The sequence below is a fragment of the Culex pipiens genome, chromosome 1 (genome assembly GCF_016801865.2).
Source record: "Culex pipiens pallens isolate TS chromosome 1, TS_CPP_V2, whole genome shotgun sequence".
Taxonomy (NCBI): Eukaryota; Metazoa; Arthropoda; class Insecta; order Diptera; family Culicidae; genus Culex; species Culex pipiens.
This window is the reverse complement of record NC_068937.1, coordinates 85,271,936-85,293,768: the sequence shown is the minus strand read 5'-3', so window position 1 is coordinate 85,293,768 and position 21,833 is coordinate 85,271,936. Positions and strand designations below refer to the sequence as shown.

General features: G+C 36.8%; 1 protein-coding gene across 1 annotated transcript; it reads right to left on the bottom strand.

The window, feature by feature from the left end:
* Positions 1-993: 993 nt before the first annotated feature.
* On the bottom strand, positions 994-18,169 carry LOC120428787 (homeobox protein HEX homolog pha-2). The gene is made up of 3 exons (XM_039593874.2): positions 17,555-18,169; positions 1,963-2,162; positions 994-1,899 (listed from the first exon to the last, which is right to left on the bottom strand). The coding sequence occupies exons 1-3, from the start codon at positions 17,955-17,957 to the stop codon at positions 1,585-1,587; spliced, it is 918 nt and encodes a 305-aa protein (XP_039449808.1). The 5' UTR covers positions 17,958-18,169; the 3' UTR covers positions 994-1,584.
* Between the last annotated feature and the right edge of the window lie 3,664 nt (positions 18,170-21,833).

Here is a 21,833-nt window from a genome sequence, read left to right as displayed (position 1 = left end):
AAATCGAAGAGGGGTCGGGGCAACTTTTCCCGATTTCGTGTGAGTTGGTAGAGAATTACCCATATGGGACATTTATGCGATCAGGGGCAGTATAGTAGTATAGTAGTTTTATATGTAAAAAAAGATTTTTTGGCTAAATATTGTTCATTACAATATTTTTCGATATACAGATAATTAATTTCAAATTTCCAGAAAAATTTCTTGACTCCGACGTTATTTTAAACTACAGTAAAATAAATGAGCTATATTTTTTTAAATCCTTGTAAAACTAATTTAAATATGGATGAAAATGTTGCATACAACGTAAGATACCTAAATGAGATTTTTTTTTTATATTTTGATTATAAATGATGTTTTTTATTCAATTGATTTAAAATACAAATGAAATAAAATAAAATTTACTTAGCATTTTGTATGGTATCATTTTTATAGCATTTTTTTCTACTTTTAGGATTTGCGTCGTTTTACAGATATTTCAGTAAAATAAATATTTTAAATCTCAGTTAAATTAAAATAGCTGAATCATAATTTAGCTGACGAAAATTCTGCATAATTTTACAAATATTAAACAATAAAGTTTTTATGAAAATAATAATATGTGTAAGCGGTTTTATTTGTATCTTGAACGGCTGCTTACTTTTTCAGACACTTTTTCTGTACATAGTTGTGCTTTTTAATGTTTACTTTGAACAGATTTTAGAGTGCCGTGAAATCCATAGTTTCAAAAACTAACATGCCGCGTAATTTCGATTTTTTTGCCGTGAAAAATCACTAGCCCTATTGATAATGTAAGCGTGTGACGTGAAACAAACTTAAGAAGGCCAAAAAACATTAATTTGCCTAGTTTATGCCCGTCCAAAATGTGCGCAAATTCGGAAACACTTTTAAGATTGTTTAATTAAGGTCACACCTGAACAAGCCTAATTACCGATTGTAATCTATCGACCAACGAACGAAGCTGCATGGGCGTGCTGATTTTGCGCGTGATTGCTGACTTCCTTTTTCCTACCACCAACCTTCCGATAAATACTAATTTCGGATGATGGAAGGCCGCTTATTTTGACGCAATCGAAAAAAATAGCATCGATACACCCTAAATAGCCACCCTCCCCCACTCGTTCAACGTTGTAACGGAAAAGGGTTGGGAAAGTAACCCGCGGGGTGTATCAATATTGGATGATCAATTAAGAATGGGTGGAATGTCATGTAGCTCCATGCGATATCTGCAGCAGGTTTCAAAACTTATCAAGCGCAGAATGAATGACTATTTAATAGGGTAAATTTTGCGTTATCACTATGACAAAATAATGAATAAACGTTGTTCGGTGGAAAAAATATGAGCAATTGGACGTGATTAATATACCTTGATGATGTTTGAAGCAAAGTGGCGTATGTGCGTTCCTTATTGCGGCGGGCTGGCTTATCAACTGATTTTATTTACATCGTTGACCAAAGGTCGCTTTAGCGAATTGGTTAGACTGGTCGGTGCCGTGCATTGCAGGTGGTTTGGTTGGGCAACAACTCGTGAACGTTATTGTGTCTGTGTCAGGCGAAATAATTTATTGATTACAGATAAAACTTAAATTAAATTACATTGATTGGGGACGCTCCCCCATCTTCATAACTGCTGTCTTCTTCGTCTTCACTTGAGCCCTCAAAATTGTCCGAGCTCTTGCAGTCGTACGCATCGATGGCGTGACTGGTGTTATTCGAGGTTGTGTGATAATCATTCGAGTATTTCTTCACCGCGTCAACGGATGCTGATGATGAGGCACCTGCCGGATTTGCATGTTTTACGCTATCGGCGCCCAGGTGATCAACGGGTGAATCCGACGAAGAATGGGTCCCATTGTTGGCCCGACGCCATTTTGCGCGCCTGTTCTGGAACCACGTTTTGACCTGCAAAAGACACACGCCAAGTTAGCATTCTGCTGCACCAAACCGAGTGTTTATACTACGAACCTGTCGATCACTGAGCTTCAGCTGGACAGCCAAATGGCGTCGATCCTCTGGGGATAGGTACTTGTGGTTGGAGAACCTCCGTTCGAGACTTTGCGTCTGCTGAGGTGTGAAGCGAACCTGGCCGCCCTTACGCTTGGAACCGCACGGTGGGAGGAGATAGCTGTAGTGTGGCGCGTAGAATGGGAAAAGTCGAGGAGATGCTGTAAGTGGATGACATTTGTTTATTAAATGTTACTATAAGCTTAAAAAATAATTGTTATTCAAATTAAATATCATTGATATATTTGTATTATGTTGTGATGTTTGGATATACCCCTAATAAAATATTTAAAAATGGTTCAAAATGTGTAACACGCAAATAAATCCTTGTAAATTAGATCAGATTTTTTTTTCAATTACTGGGGAGGACATTTTACCATTACAAGGAAGTCTGCACCAAGTTTTAGGTATTTTTTTGCTTTTCATTCAGTGTTACCATACAAGAAATTTTGAAAATGTGTTTATGCCAATGCAAATTTTATTTGATTTTTTTTATCTCCCACCTCCAAATTCATAAAACCCGTTTTTTTTTGCGATTTGGGTTTTCCTATCCGAACTAAGGTTGTCCAAAAAATTGTTTTTTTCTGAACGATTTTCGCGCAAACCACAGTTGAAAAAATCATATCATAGGAACAGCTGCTCATTTTTAGCTCGCTACGTTTCAAAAGACAGGTGATTAGCTGGGCTTTAAAAAAAAAAAACAAAGATACTTTAAAAACATAGCTGAATACATTTATAGATCAGTTGAAAACTTTGTTTGCTGATTTAAAGGGCTTGGGACCAGAGAGCTCACAGCTAAAAATATGTTTCTATGATTTTTATGAATGGTGAATATCCATAAACAAGTGTTTGAGATATGATTTCTAGAAAACAAAAATCTAAATTTGGTAAATTGATTTAACATACTATTTTAGGCATCCCTTCACCTTTGATCTTGACCAGATCCAAAGGACAAAAACTTATAATAAGATGTGTTATAGCTTTAATCAAAATTTAACAAAACGGTCCTCATTTCTACATTGCTTCCTTATGTATTACACTGGATTGTTCATATTACACCCGATCGTAATATTTCAATCTACGAACAAAATTCAAGAGTTCAGTTTGTGGGCAATTTTGAACTTTAGATTTTTTTATATATTTTTTTTTAATTTTGGAAATAGGTAATAATTTTTTAATTGAGGTTAATATATAATCGTATACCCCGTATATAAACCCAAGTCCCATGTTTATATTTAATATAATATAATATTATAATAATACATATAATAATATAATAACGTACTTTTATCGTTTCCAATAAAAACAAACGTAAAAAAGCTATTATAAATTTCGATCGCTTTTTCTCCATCCACCGTCGAGAATTCTTGATAGGCTTCATCCATAAAGTACGTCACGCTGAAATCAGCCGAAATTTACCCCCCCCCCTCCCCCCCTTTGTCACGTTTTTCCTATACTTATAACATGCAATGTCACACTTGCTCAGACCCCTCCTCCCCCCCAAGAGCGTGACATACTTTATGGATGACGCCATAGTAAAATATCGATCGTAATTTATCCATGGTATGTCGTATTTGTCGATGGTATATCGAAATCTTAACAATTTTCTTACTTTTTTCCAATTTATATTAAAATTTACTGTAAAAGTTTGAAAATTTATTTCACGCCATAAAAAACTGGAAAAAATTGGAGCAAAGGAAAAAAGATGTCAAAAAACTGTTGTTAAAACTCAAGATAATTTGGATTTAAAGTAACAATTAAAAAAAAAAGATGTTCACTATCAACAATGAATATATCGATTAGCTGCGATTCATTGAGTCATATTAAATCGTATTGCTAAAAATAGTACACAATGCACACTCTTTATCGCATTTTATTATTTTCATTCAATTTTGGAGTTGAAGACCTGAATTTATATTATAAATTTTATGCTCTATAAAAAGGCAGTCTGATCACAGTTAGGGCCGGGTGATTTTTTTCAATTTCGCCGCATACACTGATTTCGGGATTGGTACGAGGTGGGGGGGATTAAGCCATAAACGAGCGATGGGATCATAGCGGCGCCAACGACGATAGTAGACTCAAACTGGTGACGCCTTGTCGGACGCTTAAGCTCTTTTCGTTTGCTTACGCAGTAATTTATTTTATTACAACATATTTATTTGTGGATACGTATCACACAACCATTTGAGCCTAATCGGTCTGTTTGTCCCCTTCTGGCTGGCTGCCTAGAATGTCTCGAGCCTACACTACCATTGTTCAGGTGACTTTCAATTGATGTTCGACGATGCTGATATGAATCTAGTCTCGTCAAACGGCGTTTGACTGAATTAGTTCGGCGCCAGCCAATGTTTGATTGATAAACGTGCTGCAGCCCAGCGTGGTTTACTTCTATGCGATGATTTTCCCATACAGGTTATCCCCTCTATTCAGAAGTCATGCATGTTCGTTGAAGGATCGATGCGTCTCATAAGTAAACAGCTACTCTGGAGTAGATAAACTCGTCATTGATGTTTTACACCCGTTGCATTTATGTGTCACTCAAACGTGTTACCAAATTTTTTAACAAAAGAACTGCACATTTGACCAAATATTCCCTTGCGTAACGAGACATGATCTGTGTGCTGACCTGGATTGCAATTGAGATTTTTTGTTTCCTTTCAGTATTGATTACACCGTCCAACACAAATTTCCGCTTCAAGACGAATCATGTGAAAACATGATATTGAAGGTTCCCTGAACACCCTCGTTTAAAATATATTACAAAATTTGTCAGGAGTCGCATGCTTCTACATTAGGATGAACCTTCGAGCTCATCCAGAATTTGATAGGATTCCGTTATATTTTTGATTAGGGTGTAACCTTAGGTAAAAACAGGCAAGGTTGTAATGCCTATTGAAAAGTCAAATACAAAATATGCTGTTAGGATTTCTTCATCGATTCGCTTCAATCGGTGAAAGTTATACAAATTATGTGCCAATTAATCTGTGAAAATCTAATAGATCTTAATCTTGTTCAGAATAATTGTTGATTTTTGCCGACCATCGAGAAGAATTCAAACTCACAAAACTTACATTATTCGGGATCAATACTTCGATTTAAGCAGATTTTGTCCATTTTTGAAACTGATTGAAACTGAATTTTTGATTCCTGATTAATTTTATTCAATTCTAGGTAAGGTCAATATGAGTCATACCGTTCCTTATTAGGCTAATCATAATCTACGAAATGCACCAATTTGTGAGAGAATCATAATCGATCAATCTAGATTCGATTCTGCGTTTAATGCTGTAAAATTAAAAGTGTTCCTTAACATCGTCCATCGGTTCACCAATGACAGTCGCAACGCGATAAGCCAAGTAACTCTGGCGATCGCAATCTAGAGCTTGTGTTGCGCAAGCACACAATCGTCTTGCGGTGTATTAATTGGCATCAACTATACACGATATCTGGGCCCCAAAGTACGACTTATCTTGCGCGCAAGTGTTCACACTCGTTTTTAATTATATTATTTCGAAAACAAAAATCATTTTTCTGGGATTAGTGGATTCACTAATAATCTCTTCGCACTCGAATCGATAATCGATGGGACCCGGGAAAGACACATTCGGAGATCGTTGTCCAGTGCCAGTTTTATTTATCTTTATCGAAAATGTGTGTAAATAGACCGAAAATCCTACCCTAGAAAAAAAAACTGGCGGCTTACACGTACATTGCAAAGTTGTACGAAACCGTTGTTCAACGGATGGATTTGGCTAATACCAGAATCAATGCTCGCGCCCAAAGTGATAACGATTAGCGCGTAAATGTGGTCTTCAGCTATCGCAGCAGTGATTTCGGGGTTTGTTTGAACAGACCACAGATTCACCGCACAAGACACCCCTTTTGCCAGCGGCGGTCGGTGCCGGTGTACAAACACAACGGCCAACGACAAAACGACGCAGGAATAACGAATGAATGGGCAAATAAGTATCGCAACATGCTGGTTCTATTGGAAAATATACCTTTGCCCCCGGCAGCTTAGTCAGGGGAGCAGGCAAAATTGCTTTTCCTCGAGCGCTAATCGAAGATAAACCGGCCATGGCTGGCTAAATAATTGATACAAATTAGTACGTCAAACACGTGGTGTGTGTGTTTGTATGTAGTGATAGAGTGGCTGATATAATACTCAAATAATACGGGAAATTTCTGCTTCTGAGTATTGGCGTTGAAGGGAGACGTGATTTTGAAAGACTATTTCATATTCGGAGCAGGAAATCGCAGCTATTTTTGTTCATTTGTTGACGGAAACCGAGTTTTGGCAAACCGCTTACGGCATTTTTCTCTCTCTTTTGCGGTTTGAAAAAATGAAGAAACTCTTTGCGCTTTTGTGACTCCACAAAAATGTACATAAAGAATGCATGATTATCATAATAATGTCTAAAACTCAAGTACCATTTTTCCAAAAAAAAATCAAGTCTGCGGGATACAAACCGAGCCCACACGGAGAGTACACGGAGCGAACACGGACATTTATACGAACATGGGCAGTAAAGTGATTCAGATTTTTGAGATCCAAAATGGCGGCCAAAATAATGGTGATAAAATATAGAGAAAATGTATTCAAATTTTACTAAAATATGGTCGCAGAACTCTAATTTGATGTTAAAAACGTTACTTAATCCACCTTTAGGTAGTTGGTGCCTTCCTCACATTCATAAAGTGAATATACTACACAGCCTGAGGAAAGTGTATAAATAACACTTACTTTTTCATATAGTTTTTTTTTGATATAGTTTTTAAGAAAAAAATCAATGTTTATGATTAGTTAACTAAGTTTATAAGCTTTTTAACAAAATACATATGACCAGTGGTGTCACGGTTCGCTTTTGAGCGTATCATAGCCACTCAATCGACGAACCTATCGGGTGAGCGCTTATCGAACGCTCAGAGCGGCGGGGTTGAACGGTTCGCGAACCAAAATTTCGATCATCATTTCTCTGCTCGCTTGCCGCTCCGCTCTGAACGGAGTAAAGAGAGCGTTCAGCGAACGGTTCGCCAACGGAGAATGTAGGCACTGATAGAAAAACTTATTTGTTTTTATTCTTCACTCCCACAAAATTGTTCAAATTTGTTAACGATAAAGTTATCGAGGGACTATCCATAAACTACGTGGAAACCTTAGGGTGAGGGTGGGGGGGGGCTATGGCGATTAACCACGCTCCATAGAAAAAAGATTTAATTTGAATGGAAATTGTCCACGATGGAGGGGGGGGGGGGGGGTTGAGATTTCCACAAAGTGTCCACGTTTGTTCCCCAAGGAACCCGGGAGTCCTCTGTTGACCCAGGACATAACAACATAATATAATATAAAAAAAAGTCCACCATACTCACTGGAGCTATGCGGGTATGATCTGCAGTCATAAACCGCAGACCTCTTGCTTGTTACGGCGGTGGACCCACCGATAATAAATCCAGGGAGTCATTGGAAGACCCAGGACATCCCAATGAGTTGTTGCAGCCATGCTCTGTAGCCCTCCATAGTCACCTTCTGTTGTTAAAATCATGAAATGTTTTTCTCTGAGTGCTGTTTTTTAGCTCTTCTTGCGAACCGCTCATTGATGGTCCCTCTCACTCTCATTCGCGATGAGAGAGCAAGGGATCATGCGAACCACGGCAGGCGTTCGGATCGTGGTTCGCTCGTGCTTGGTTCGCAATCATGAGCGAACCACACTTGAGCGTCATGACGTATCGTTTGAACCACGATTCGAGTGAGCGAACCGTGACACCACTGCATATGACACATTCCGCCGTGACGTTGCAACGCTCTGACTTTTCTTTTTTCAGTATTTCGGCTGTAACTCAAAAATTACATTGAAAAGGTACATATGTTATTACAGATTCGGAAAATACATTAAATTTCCTATAAGAAACAATGTTGAAACATTATTTTAAGCGAATATTCTATTTTTGAGAGGGGGATATGTAGCGTGACGTTGCAACGCGTGACTTTTTCTCAATCCTGACTCAATTCATGTTTCGCCATTAACTCTGCTCTGTTAAACGGCAAATTTGGAGTTCTTCTTCCATTTTTAGTGTAAAATTGGCCAACAAATCGAATGCAATCATAAGTTTTTCGAAAAAATTAAACCTCGATTTTTGAAGACCGCTTACATTTCGTGACGTTGCAACGCTCTGTTTTTGAAAACAGGGTTTTTCGTTGCGTTGCAACGTCACGAAATTATAGTTTCAAAATAAATCATAGTTTCTGTTAGGCTGAACAACTGTAAGTTAAGATTTGATTATAAGACATTATTAGACAGTACAAGGACATGAGAATTGATTGGCCCTCCCATGTTAGACCCCCCCCACTCCCTCTTTTCTGCTTTCACAGTTGCAGTACGATTTACGAAGTTTTCCAAAGGGTTTTCAAAATATATTTTTTTGTATTATTCCATTATCACGAAGGACAAAGCACCCCCCCCCCACCTCTCCCGTCCTCTATCCATGTAACGGGACGTCCATGCATAACGTAACGGCGTAATATCAAGGGGGAGGGGGGTAGGTTCGAGGATTTATACAAAAAAAGTGTAACGGAAATGTATTTCCAGGGGGTGGAGGGGGTCTAAAAATATGAAGGTTTTGTTACGTAATGCAAGAACGCTCCCTTAATATTTTAATGGTTTTGGGCAACTTACAAAACACGTGGAAGTTTTAGAATGGAGGTAAGGAGCTTAAAGTTTTCAGGAGGGCTGAAATTTATAAATAAAGTGCCCATATCGTTTGTTCATGGCCCCTAAGGGGTGATCTGCAAACAACGTAACTTAATTTGTAGACTTTTGTGCTTTTTAAATTGAATTTGAGGAAATAATAAAACTGTTTAACTGCGCAACATAACATTTTTAATTGTGAACAACTAAACGTTGCATACAACTTATTTAAGTAAGGGTTCGTCCAACAACAGAGTGCCAAAGTTCGTGATAAAAAAACAATAGAATCACGTGATTTGTATTGTTTAATGAATTTCACTGTAATTTGACTTACATAAGGGTGTGGGATAAAAAAAAATCGTGGCGTTGTATTAGAATGAATCCTCACGTAAATCAGTTTATCATAAAGGGGCCATCCAATAACCACGTGATTACTTTTTTGAAAGTTTTAGAATTTTTACCCCTTGTAAACATCGGTCTATTTTGATTTGTTCAACAAGTTTCATAAAATACTTTTTTTTCGAGTTGCATACAAACTTGACGGAATTTGTGAATGACCCATGTACAATTCTTCTGTAAATATGTTTGGAAACATTATATAAAAAATATATAATATTTAGTACCCTTTTACCTTCAACAACCAACTACGCATACACCTTTTTTCCATGTTACCAATATGATTTAAATTTTCGTGACGTTGCAACGCAAACTTAAACCTGTTGTAACTTTGGATCTAGACAACCAATTAAGTCGCTCTAGGTTGCATTTGAAAGGTCTTTCCAAGTACAAAGAGCATCCGAAATATCAAAATGATTGAATGTTTAGTTTTTTGTTGACATAAACAAATGTCCCTTTTTCGTGACGTTGCAACGCAATTAAATGGTAAACTTACCATAGTTTTAAAAAATACTTGACTTTAGATAAACTGCAAACCCATGACATTTCCATTTAGTACAACTAAAAACCTACAAAATGCAATCAAAAGAATATTTTTTGGATTTTATTTCGCTGAAAACCAGGAGTTTTTAGAAAAATGTTTTAAAACGATGATTTTATCACGAATTGATGCATAACTTAACCAACTTGTACAAAATGATATTCAAATGATCAATTAATGAAAACCATGATTTTTGAAGCTTCAAGTAGTCTAGAATCGAGGAAAAATATCCAAATAGCTCATACACGCTTTTCAAAATTTCATCCTAAGGTGTACATTGCCGGAGAATGTATCATATAAATTTTGGGTAAAATTGTTAAAAAGTCGGAATTTTGTCTGAAAGTTGGTAAAAGTGGTTTTGTTTATGAAATTATCGATTTATATTGCATTTTATACTGAATTCGAAGCAAGAATCACAAGTTTTCACATTTTGTATAAAATTTGTTCTACTGAAAATGCATATAAATCTGGAGATTTTTTGAGATTGCGTTTCAAAAACACATGTTATTTATGATTTACAAACTTTTTAATCCTTCTCCTAGTGGAAAATTGTCCAAAGAATTCAAAAATTCATTCCGTTTTCCGATTTAAAATCATGTTCATTGAGAAAATTATGACACTTTGGGAAGTTTAAAATAATTACTTTCACCAATATTTTCTTAACTATAGTAAACTAACTTTTTGAACTTTTCAAAATTTTATGAAAAGTTCTTTTTGAGGTACTTTGAACACTTCTCTACCACGGGCAGTATGATTCCAAACCATTCCGTACGTATTTTAATTGAACTGTTCATTTTGTGGAAAAATCGCAACCCTATCAAAGTCACCCCGGCTATCAAAGTCACCCCGTTTTACGGTATCTAAAATCTAGGATTGTCAGATTTTCAATCTTTTGGACTCTTTGGAAAGATCTTTTGATCCCCCATTCAGGTAGGTTGCAAGGTAGATCCGGACAAAATTTTCATCAAAATATGTGAGATCCGGCCTCTAAAAAGTGTAGGTATAAATAACACTTAAGTGATTATAACTTTTGATAGGGTTGTCAGATCTTCAATGTTTTGGGTTCGTTGGAAAGGTCTTTCAAATACATTTCTAAAAATGTTTAGCATGACAGGTTTTCTTACAAAGACCACCCTTTTAACAATCTTCCGAAGTTTAGCTAAAATCGTTTTTTAGAATAACTTTTGAAGTACTTTTCTAAACTAGGGTCTTGTGGGACCCCAAGACGGATTGAATGAGACCAAAACAGTCCAAATCGGTTCAGCCAGTCCGGAGATAATCGTGTGCACACACGCACAGACATTTGTTCAGAATTTGATTCTGAGTCGATAGATATACGTGAAGGTGGATCTACAAGGTCTAATAAATAAGTTTCGAGTGATTTTAAAGCCTTTCCTCACTGAGGTGTGGAAGGCAAAAAGGAAATGAAAAATATAAAAAAATGTTTTTGATTCGATTATTCAAAGTCCCATACAAACCTTCTGATAATCGTGGCGAATGACCCATAGCACAGTGGGCGAAATGGAACCCAAATTCGGACTTAATTGAACGCGGCTGGTTCCCTGGTATGAAAAATAGTGTTTCTATTGTAAAATAATCCGGGGAATCGATTGGTGATGGTTTCATCCACCGCACAAAACGGCAAAGGGTCCATTTTGCCCCAATTCCCCATTATTTTACATTTTTTCTTGAAAATCGGTCTGTATTTAGAGCGGAGGCTTTATGCGGCCATCCAAAATGCACTTAACTTATGTGAAAATGTCCCAGGAATCCAGTAAAAATAACCACTTGCTCCGCAAAAATCATCTATAGTCCATTTAACCCCAATTTCACTATAAAAGCATTTTTGGCCGTTTTCAAATGTTAGGTCAGATTTTAAAAATCTGAAAATATTTTTATCGTAAAGATCAGACAATTTTACATAAGAATGACGATTTGCACTTGATAGTTTAACACATTTATGTTGATCAAAATAAAAATTATGTAAAAGGCAATTTATTCTGCGTTTGGGAAAATTGGCCCAAAACTGATTCTTCAATCTTTTTATTTAGTTTAATTTCTATATCAACATAAATGTGTCAAACAATCAATTGCAAATCGTCATTCTTATGTAAAATTGTCTGATCTTTATAATAAAAATATTTTCAGATTTGTAAAATCTGACCTAACATTTGAAAACGGCCAAAAATGCTGTTATAGCGAAATTGGGGTTAAATGGACCCTAGATGATTTTTGCGGTGTAAGTGGTTATTTTAACTGGATTCCTGGGACATTTTTACATAAGTTAAGTGCATTTTGGATTGCCGCATAAAGCCTCCGCTCTAAATACAGACCGATTTTCAAGAAAAAATGTAAAATAATGGGGAATTGGGGCAAAATGGACCCTTTGCCGTTTCGTGCGGTGGATGAAACCATCACCAATCGATTCCCCGGATTTTTTTTACATTAGAAACACTATTTTTCATACCAGGGAACCAGCCGCGTTCAATTAAGTCCGATTTTGGGTTCCATTTCGCCCACTGTGCATAGGGTTAAAGTTTCCATAATAAAATCATCAACAACAATCGTGGTTTCGGATAATCGAGTCTATCTATAAAAATAATGCTTAAAATGATGTTGAGTCTTCCAAAGCAAACTATTTTTCAAAAACCCGATTTAATCCCACCTGGGGTGAGATAGAGCCTTCCTTACTAAAGAATATAACAATGGTAGAACTTTTTTCAATTCATAACATCGACTTTGTTTATGTATAACGTCAGCACAAAAGAAAGTCTTATGATGAAAGCAAAGTATTATAAATGATATGATTTCCAAAAGACCAAAAAACGCAATTTTCACCAAAAGAATATTTTTAATCGTACAATATGTTTGTACGTTTGTAATCAAACAAGCGTTTATGACAAACGCGATCATAGCAAGCTTCCCATGCTCCAGTGACAACGCAAACGCGGTTTTGGTTTTTTAGCTTCGGTATGCCCTTTTGTGTGTTGGTATTTTGGTTCATCGTTCCAGCGCACCAAGCCAAGCAAAACCGAAGTACTAGTGAACCGCGTGTGCCGTACGGTGCAGAGAAGCTAGCCATTCAGCTTCTAAGAAAGTGACAGAGTCAGAGATAGCTATTTTTAACAACCGCACCACTACACACTCAATCGCGAGAACCTTAGGTAGAAAGCCATTGGCGTCGCCAGCATTGAAAACTTTGAAAACGAAATAAACGATGAAAAGCTTGGAAAGCTCCTATTGGAATCCAATGAACCCTGTTAAATAAACTTACGGAAATGAAGTCTACATTTAGGCGATTTTAGGAGCGCACGGGAAACAAATTGATTGTAGCCGGATGAATGTCCTATGTCACAAAAGTTTTTGCATAAACATTGGACAGTTATGCAAAAACGGACAGAGCAAAAGAAACCGAAAAGCTACGATATCTTACATGTTGTAGGAAACATCGGTAGACAAGCTACTACAAAACGAGTATAAGTCGAGCCACAAAATATATGCGCCAGCATTCTCGCGCCAGTATTCGAAGCTCAACTTGGCGACGAAGCGTCGAAAATCGATGCAGTGTGAGTTTTATTATTTTTATTTATATTTACGAAGATGAAAATGACGTCCAGCCTTAAAGTAAAACCTATACCTTTCTTTAGTAAGAAAGGCAAAAAGTAAATCGTTCTAAAAATTGATCCGGATTGCCGATAGATGTCAAATTTGTTTCAGATGCTCACTCATGGTCTGTACTATGAATGTAGGAAGAAATTTCGGATAAAATCGGAAATGAAATGTGTTGGCGAAGGTCACCAGGTGGGCTTTTACCTTTTTTTAGGGATTTTTTTTTGGTAGGTTAATCAAACAGCTCTAACTCCAGAACCAGATTATGGATCTGGATGAAAATTTGGGAGGTTGTAGAGCTCGAAAAATGCAATTTTTGAGATAAATAAAATATATGAAAATGACAAATTTTGACCATATTTTCATTTGAAAACTGTGTATTTTGTTGAAAAGTCTGGCCGCATCCGAAAACAGATGGATATTTCGAAATTCGGTCTCAAAATGACCCTTGTTCAGCACACCAGCTTTCAAATGCACTTGGAACAATCAAAATCGAAAATAGGGGAGCCGAGAACTACGTGACACAAAATTTGGCAAAAATTTTACCACACACGGACATCACTCGAACTCCACGGAATTTATTTTCTCAAAATTCGAGGGTTGGAGATAGACGAGTTCTGTCAACGTGAATCGATAGAGCGTCGAAAATCGATGCAGTGTGACATCTAAAAGCACAAGTTTGAACAAATTTGAATCACCCCAATAAGTACCAGTGCCGTGAAAAATTAAAAAAAATCATAGGTGATTCAGAGTGTATTTTTATCCTTAAATATTGTACCACTTACTCGTGCAACTTTCGATTGTAAGCCTTGGTTTTAAATCCTTTCCGAGGCTTGATTGTGGCAACACTCCCAGCAGTTATTTAGCGCCCACAATCGGCTGCCGGTTTCCGTTTATATTACACAGCGGAGGAGCTTATCATGCGCAAACAGTAGCCCGCCAAAAGGAGCTCCCGAAAAGTGAAAAAAATATCACAATAACCACTCGTTCGATTGTAAATCAACGCCATCGATTCGCTTTGATATTGGGCAGTCTCCATAAATCTCGTGGTTGAAAGATTACCGCATATTTTCGACGGCGGTTCCCTTTGACTGGTGGCAATGTTCAAAGGAAACATTACCCCAAATAGGCTTGTTAACTGGCGTCGATATTGCGCTTGTGAGATTAGTGACTGAGCTGTTTTTGCGTTATTGGATCGAATTTGACACGAAACTTTTTTATTTCGTCCTATCAACAAAATCGTGGAGTATGATATCACGTGGTATGGCTAGCGATTGCAACAAAGCGTACATATGTTTTTTCTGTGTCTTTATTGAAGATCTTGGAATAAACCTAATTTAAGTTTTTAATAAGCTTTATATAGGAAGGAATCCTAGCAAGCTTAGTAAAAGAAATCATGGAGGCATTGAATCGCTTTCCACAACACGATTCTCACCCTTCTTCTACGCGAGTACTCTCTGTCAAATAGAATGGATGGTCGTTAGGGATGATATTGTGCGTACCGTACTTTGATAGTCGGGGTGACTTTGATAGGTTTGCGATTTGTCCGCAAAATGAAGAGTGTAATCATTCATTAAAATACGTACGGAATGGTTTATAATAAAACTGACCGTCATAGAGAAGTGTTCAAAGCACCTCAAAAAGAACTTTTCATAAAACTTAGAATAGTTTAAGATGTTAGTTAACTAAAGTTAAGAAAATGTTGATGAAAGTCATTATTTAAAACTTCTCAAAGTGTCATGATTTTCTCAATGAACATTTTGATTTTGAATCGGAAAACGGAATTCATTTTCGGATTCTTTGGACAATTTTCCATTAGGAGAAGGGTAAATAAGTTTTTAAATAATAAATAATATGTGGTATTGAAACACAATTTAAAAAAAATCCTAATTTATAGGCAATTAGTTGAACAAATTTCATGTCAAATGTGGAAACTTGTGATTCGTGCTTCAAATTCAGTATAAATCGATAATTTTATAAACAAAACAAGTTTTAACTAATTTCAGGCAAAATTCAGACTTTTTAACAATTTTACCTAAAACTTATATGTATTTTGTTAAAAAGCTTATAAACTTAGTTAACTAATTATAAACATTGATTTTTTGATGGTCATTTAACGTACAAAAAAAGTTTGAACATCTTAAATATGATTTTAACAAGAAAATCTATGACTATCAAAATCTCCCCGGACTTTAAACTAAGAATTTTTAACGTAACTATTTTTCTAAACATTATTGAAAAAACATTTTTACAAAATAGTGCATAGACTTTGTGTGGCCTACCTCAGCACATGTTTTAAAAATAATAATCTTTAGAAAAACATTGCCTGTTGGAAAATATTCCAAAAACAAATTGGTATCCTATCAAAGTCACCCCGGTTTAAGTCTCACCCTTCTTCTACGCGAGTACTCTCTGCCAAATAGAATGGAAGGTCGGTATCCAGCTTTTTAAGCGAAAATGGCATTCGAATGGTGAACGCCCGAAATGTCAAAATCACGCAGTGGTACCAACATTACGAAAAAAGTGTGTCATGGCATGACAGAAGCAATTTTTTTTCTAATGTTGGTGCTACTGCGCAATTTTGACATTTCGGACGTTCAACATTCGAACGCCATCTTCGCTTAAAAACCTGGATAGGGATGATATTGTGCGTATTCCCGACAAAGACACGCGGCATACCAACCTCGAAACGACGCCCCGCACTTTAGTCAAATGCGTGCTGTCAAATCCCCTACTGCGCCTTTTGTGTTTGTTGATCCTCTTCTTCGAATTGCATGGCATTGTTGCCGGGTATGTTTTTTATTGCACCAGAAGTGCAGAAAATCGTTGGCAACAGTGTCTGCGGCACATTCTGAAATTCCGCGCGGCGTGTAGAAACGGACAATATTCTCTGGTCTATAATGTTCAATTTAAGATTTTTTTGTAACTTTTTCTATAACGCTATAACTCAGCTCAACTTCAAAATATATGATTTTTCAAAATAAACTAAATAAAATAACTCATTTTCGGCCAAATAATAACTGCCCAAAATGTCACTTATAGGTGCCATGTAATGATTCATGGAAACCAACCGCCTCCATGGTTTTATTCTATGAATGGAGTTTCAAAGGATTCGCATTGTTTCTTAGAATGCTTTCATGGCACCTATAAGCTTACAGACTAGGTGTTCGTACAAAACTATTTTTTATAAGGAGCGAGATCAATCGCCAAAAAAGTGTCTACGTGGTTTGTGGATGGCCCTATCTTTATTTTCTTACACTTATGGAAGCGGGATTCACAACCGTGATCAAAAATGATTACATTTTTTTTGACATTTTCGATGTCACAAGAAAAATAGAAATCTATATCGCAGAAATTCGAAATTTTTTGAATTAGTATTTTGTCAAAAAGCACATTTATTACGGGATTGAATTGTCAACAATTGAGAAATTAAAAGTGAGAGTGTGTGCGTGCAACATGGTGTTGAACCTTTCGAAGATCCACGGAAAACTTCACAGCAACTTTACAGAAAGTTGAACTCCATGTTGCAGATTTGACAGCTCGATAGGTTTGAGATGTTAGATTGTGTCTGTCACTTTTGGGGCAATGACTGTCAATGATGGTTCCGAATTCAGGGTCCAGAAATAGTAAATTGAAATAAAAAAAATAAACACTATATATGTAAAATGATTCTAAAACAACACAAAGAAAACCATTTCTTGATTGAAACATTCTGAATCAAGATTTAGATGTTTTTCTAAAACAAACATGGCCGCCAAATGGCCGATCGGGGATAATACCTTCCAGAGCCTTAAAATGATGTTAGATGTATGGGTAGGTAATTCTCCGCCAACTCACACAGCACTTGCCCCGACCCCTCTTCCATTTGGTACCTGATAACGCATCCGAGGTCCGCATGTGGTAAGAATTTAGAAATATTGTGATAATTTGGAAATTTTGTGTTAAAGGGACTTTTGTGTAAAATTGGACGCAGCTGTTAAAACTTTTGGGACATGTATTTTATAGGAAATTTAAGGCGCTTTTCAAATCTGCAATAACCCCGAAGGGTAATTTTCTCATTTAAAACAAAAATTTTCATAGTTTTGTGTTTTTTTTGTGACTTTGCAGGGTTATTTTTGATAATGTATCACAGATCAATCTGATTGTCGATTCTATAAGCATGGCCGATGGTTCTGGTGGAAATTTTAGATAAATCGGTTAACCGATCGATGATGATAGACTTAACTTGAACATATATTGTGTAGATACTAGTCAGAAATATGACTAGTAGTATGCTTTTTCTTTTTCATTTTATAGGTCTGTAGAATCACAAACTTACCTTTTTGCAACACATTAGCATAATGTTCCAGATAAGCCGCGTTCAGTGCAGCTGGATTGAGGGCCGGATTAAACGCAGGCATGCCAAACTGAAGATGGAGTGGAAAATTGCTTTTTTGCAGGTCCATCAAGTTGGGATAAAGGGCAGTGGGTTTCTTCGGAGACGTTGGTCCGGACGGAATCGGAACAGGTGATTCGGAGGGAGATTTGGATTGTGCGTTGTTATATTCTGTTGAGGTCGACGACGGTGTCGAGGAACTGGCTGAGTGAGATGCTTCACTAAGTTGCTTCAAAACATTGCTCTGCAGCTGTCGCTGATGATGAAACAGTATTTGCTGCTGTTCTGCCTGTTGGTGAAGGATGTCGTCTATTCGAAAGGAAGACTTCCGCTTTGATGAACCCATTTCTGCTGCCAAGGAATCCAGCACAAACGTTTTTTTTTTCACTCACTGCAACACTAAACTCACAGTTCAAATATTTCAAAATGTCGATACAATTTTTTTTGATTTCCTAACTCAAAGTCCACTGGAATCTTTCCGAAAATAAAATCAAGCCGTTTTACTGCCTCGTGCCAGTCTTATTCGTATCGGAAATCACACTGCTTCAACTCGTTCGATGCCGCTCTATGACTAAATGTGTTTTATCAGTTTCCTTCGTGTATATATTAAACCGCTTATTAGGAATCAAAATTTGGGCGATAAGGATAAATATACTTGATAACTGCGTTTTGATAAAGTTGACACGACGCGTGTGTTTGTGTGAGTAAGTGTGTTGGTCACGTATGAAGAAAAGCATGATGGAAGGGGTAAAAATACATAATTGAGTGTCAAATGAGCAGATAATTTGAATGTTTGAAACGAATGTTGAAATACTTAAGGTAAATTGATTTACATTACTCGAAATAAAAAATATGAAATCAAAGAGAAAGTGTTACTATGGACCACAAAGTGATCTCTCCTAAATTATTTATACATTGTAACACTTCCCATCTTTTACAGCAACCATGTCACAAGAAAGCAAACAAACGACTCTCTGTTACCAATCAAACCATCCACATTAACAACCCCCGGGTCTTTTGTGGTCTCTATTGCAAGTTTCTGCTCGAACCTAGGAATCCGAAGGCTTGAATGGGGAGAGCACCCAAACCTCTTTCTACTCCAAGGAACCTTCCACCCCAGTGTTTGGACTGACGACCTTTGGATTGCGAGTCCAACCGCCACCAGCGATTCCACCGGAGTAGGCTTGGTTTGGTGTGTTGTTTGTACTGTTGGCATGGAAACGACTCCTACACCTGAAATGACTTAACGCCCTAACAACCAAGGCCGGGACCGACATTTTACTTACTCATCCGATGGAAGGTTGGAGCAGATGGGAATCGAACCCAGAATCATCTGACTCTCTGTTACCGTAGTCTTTGAAAATATTACAACACAGTCTTCACGTATTGGATTCTTGTTTTTTCATGAATTGATGGGATGGCGCATGAAACACTATGTGAATCCATCAAGAAAAAAAAATCATTACACCGATCACGCCAACTTACAAGACGAAAAAGCATGGTGTTTAAGGTCTGAAGAAATACTTACTTTTTGATAAAAATAAGTCAGGAGCCAAGTAGCATTGCATATAAGTTTGAATGGAGCACTTCAAACTTTATATTCTGAACATTGTGGTATATTGTTGGCAAGATATCAAGTTATTTGTTAGCTTATATTATATATAAAGCAATTCCATTTGAAAATAGCCTAAACCGAAAAAAAAGTTTTCCGATCGGGCTCAAATATTTGTTGGGGTTCCTTGACCAAAATAATTTGCCCCATATTTTTTTTGTTTGGCTTTTAGGGTGACCTATACCGTGATAGGGTAGTCCTAAAAACGGCCATTTTCGTAATTTTTAGCAAAAACCACATTTTTCAAAAAAAACATGACTCCACGCCATTTCAACCGATTTTAGTTGTCTTGGACGCTAATGAAAGGTGATATGTGATATGTTTCTATGAAAAATAGTCTGAAGACCGAAAAATCTAGCCTAACATTAAAATGCCATTTTGTTTCGGTGTCTGGACCAAAGAGCCTATGTCTGAAAATATGTTTATCGAATTCCTTGGACAATGTTACGTAATATACTCAAAAATGAATTTCCGAGGATATGATTTTTTTTAAATAAAAAAAAATGAGAAAATGGCGAAAAAAGGAAACAATCAACTTCTTCACTAAAACTGCGATAACTTTAAAATTTCAGCGATGACCTAAACATGTTTTTGTACTAAAATTTTCGTTTTTAAAACCCGCAACTAAAGTTATTGCGGTGTTAATGCAAAAACTAGTTTTTTCCCAAAAATCAAACCTTCCACATTAACGACCCCCGGGTCTTTTGTGGTCTCTATAGCAAGTTTCTGCTCGAACCTAGGAGTCCGAAGGCTTGAATGGGGAGAGCACCCAAACCTCTTTCTACTCCAAGGAACCTTCTACCCCAGTGTTTGAACTGACGACCTTTGGATTGCGGGTCCAACCGCCGCCAGCGATTCCACCGTAGTAGGCTTGGTTTGGTGTGTTGTTTGTACTTATGGCATGGAGACGACTCCTACACCTGGAATGACTTAACGGCCTAACAACTAAGGCCGGGACCGACATTTTACTTCCTCCTCCGATGGAAGGTTTTTGTCAATTTCTCGATTTTGCGCGTTTTTTATTCTCAAAACATCTTATCTCGGAATTCTGTTAATGTACACCTCCCATGTTTGAGTATGTTACGTAAAATTACATAAAATTGAGACCGAGCCACGTAGCCCAGTGGTAACGCTTCCGCCTCGTAAGCTGGTGATCTTCTCCCTTCTGGATTCGATTGCTTAGTAAAGGGAAGGTAGTGTATCGTTACAGACTGGACCTTATCAAGACACCTTAGGAAGACAACCTATGGTATGTTAGCATTAACCTTAACATGTTAACATTAAGTTGATTAATAAATTGTCACTGAATCCACTTTGTAAATGCCGGCCCCGATACTCTTCACGGAAACCCTCAGGAACAGGGAAAGATTTACTTTTTTTTTACTTATCAAGGAAGTCCAAGGAATCTGATAAAAATATTATATTCTTTGGTCCAGACACCATCAAAAAGACATTTTAATGTTTCATTCTATCATTCGACATTTTCATATCCAGAGTTTTTTTTATTTTTCCTAGAAAAACCAACATATCACCTTTCATTAGCGTCCAAGACAACCAAAAACGTTTGAAATGGTGTGTAGTTATGATTTTTTGGATTGCCTTGCTTTTTTTTTTAGATACAAGATAATTTTGAATTGTTGTCCTTTGATTTTTCGCAACGATTGAAGGGCGATAGGCAAGGCCTTAAAGGGACAAAAACATTAATTTGGAAAAAAATGTTGTTGGCGTAACTCGTTGAATTAGCAAAAAAGAGCTTGTATAAGACTGCTTTACCTAAATACCAAAGAAACAACAAACCTTACAATGTGCTGCGACACCGTAGGTGACTAGGGTGAAAAGTAAAGTGAGGAAGCATGAAATTGATTAGAATCATCTTGTAGCTCACAGCATCTCACAGGTCGAGCCACTACCGTGAGATGGCATGAACCGTTGAACCGTTGCTTGCATGCCTTGCCCCAAACTCGCTGTGGTGAAGTTAGACCTCCTATTAGTAGGAAAATATTTACTTATTTATCTTTGTTAATTGATTTTGTGTCACTTTCTGTTTTTACAAGCGAAATATATGTTTTTCTTTGGGAAAGATCACCCAGCAGTCGGTATATACTTATTTTCGTGACAGTGATGCAATGTATTCTGTGGACAGGATGTTTTGTTTCACGCATCTATTGGAGTTGAATGGGTGATCCAGTTGAGTTAAAAAAAATACACACATGTTATAAGAAAAATTCGTTATGTATAATATAAGTTGAAAAATACATCTTGTTGAATTCCAGTAACTGTTTTCAACAATATTGAATAAATACAAATATATTAGATTATAATTTAGGTATTTTGTGTTAAACAGTGAGATATAAAATGATTATTAAAGCTTCGATTTTCTCAACTGAAATAGCAATATTCCGACTCCAACTGTATAGATTATGTTTGATTATCTTGTAGATCCATTTGTTTGGCCGTACATGTGTAACAAAACAAGCAACAGCAAAGTAACTTTGAAAAATGTTAGTCTTTCATCTTTTTTTCTTCTCGGTTTCCATCATCGAACGGTGGGAATCGATTTGGACTGTTTACATTAGGTGGCGTCTCGGTAATCGTGTTTGGATTGTCTGA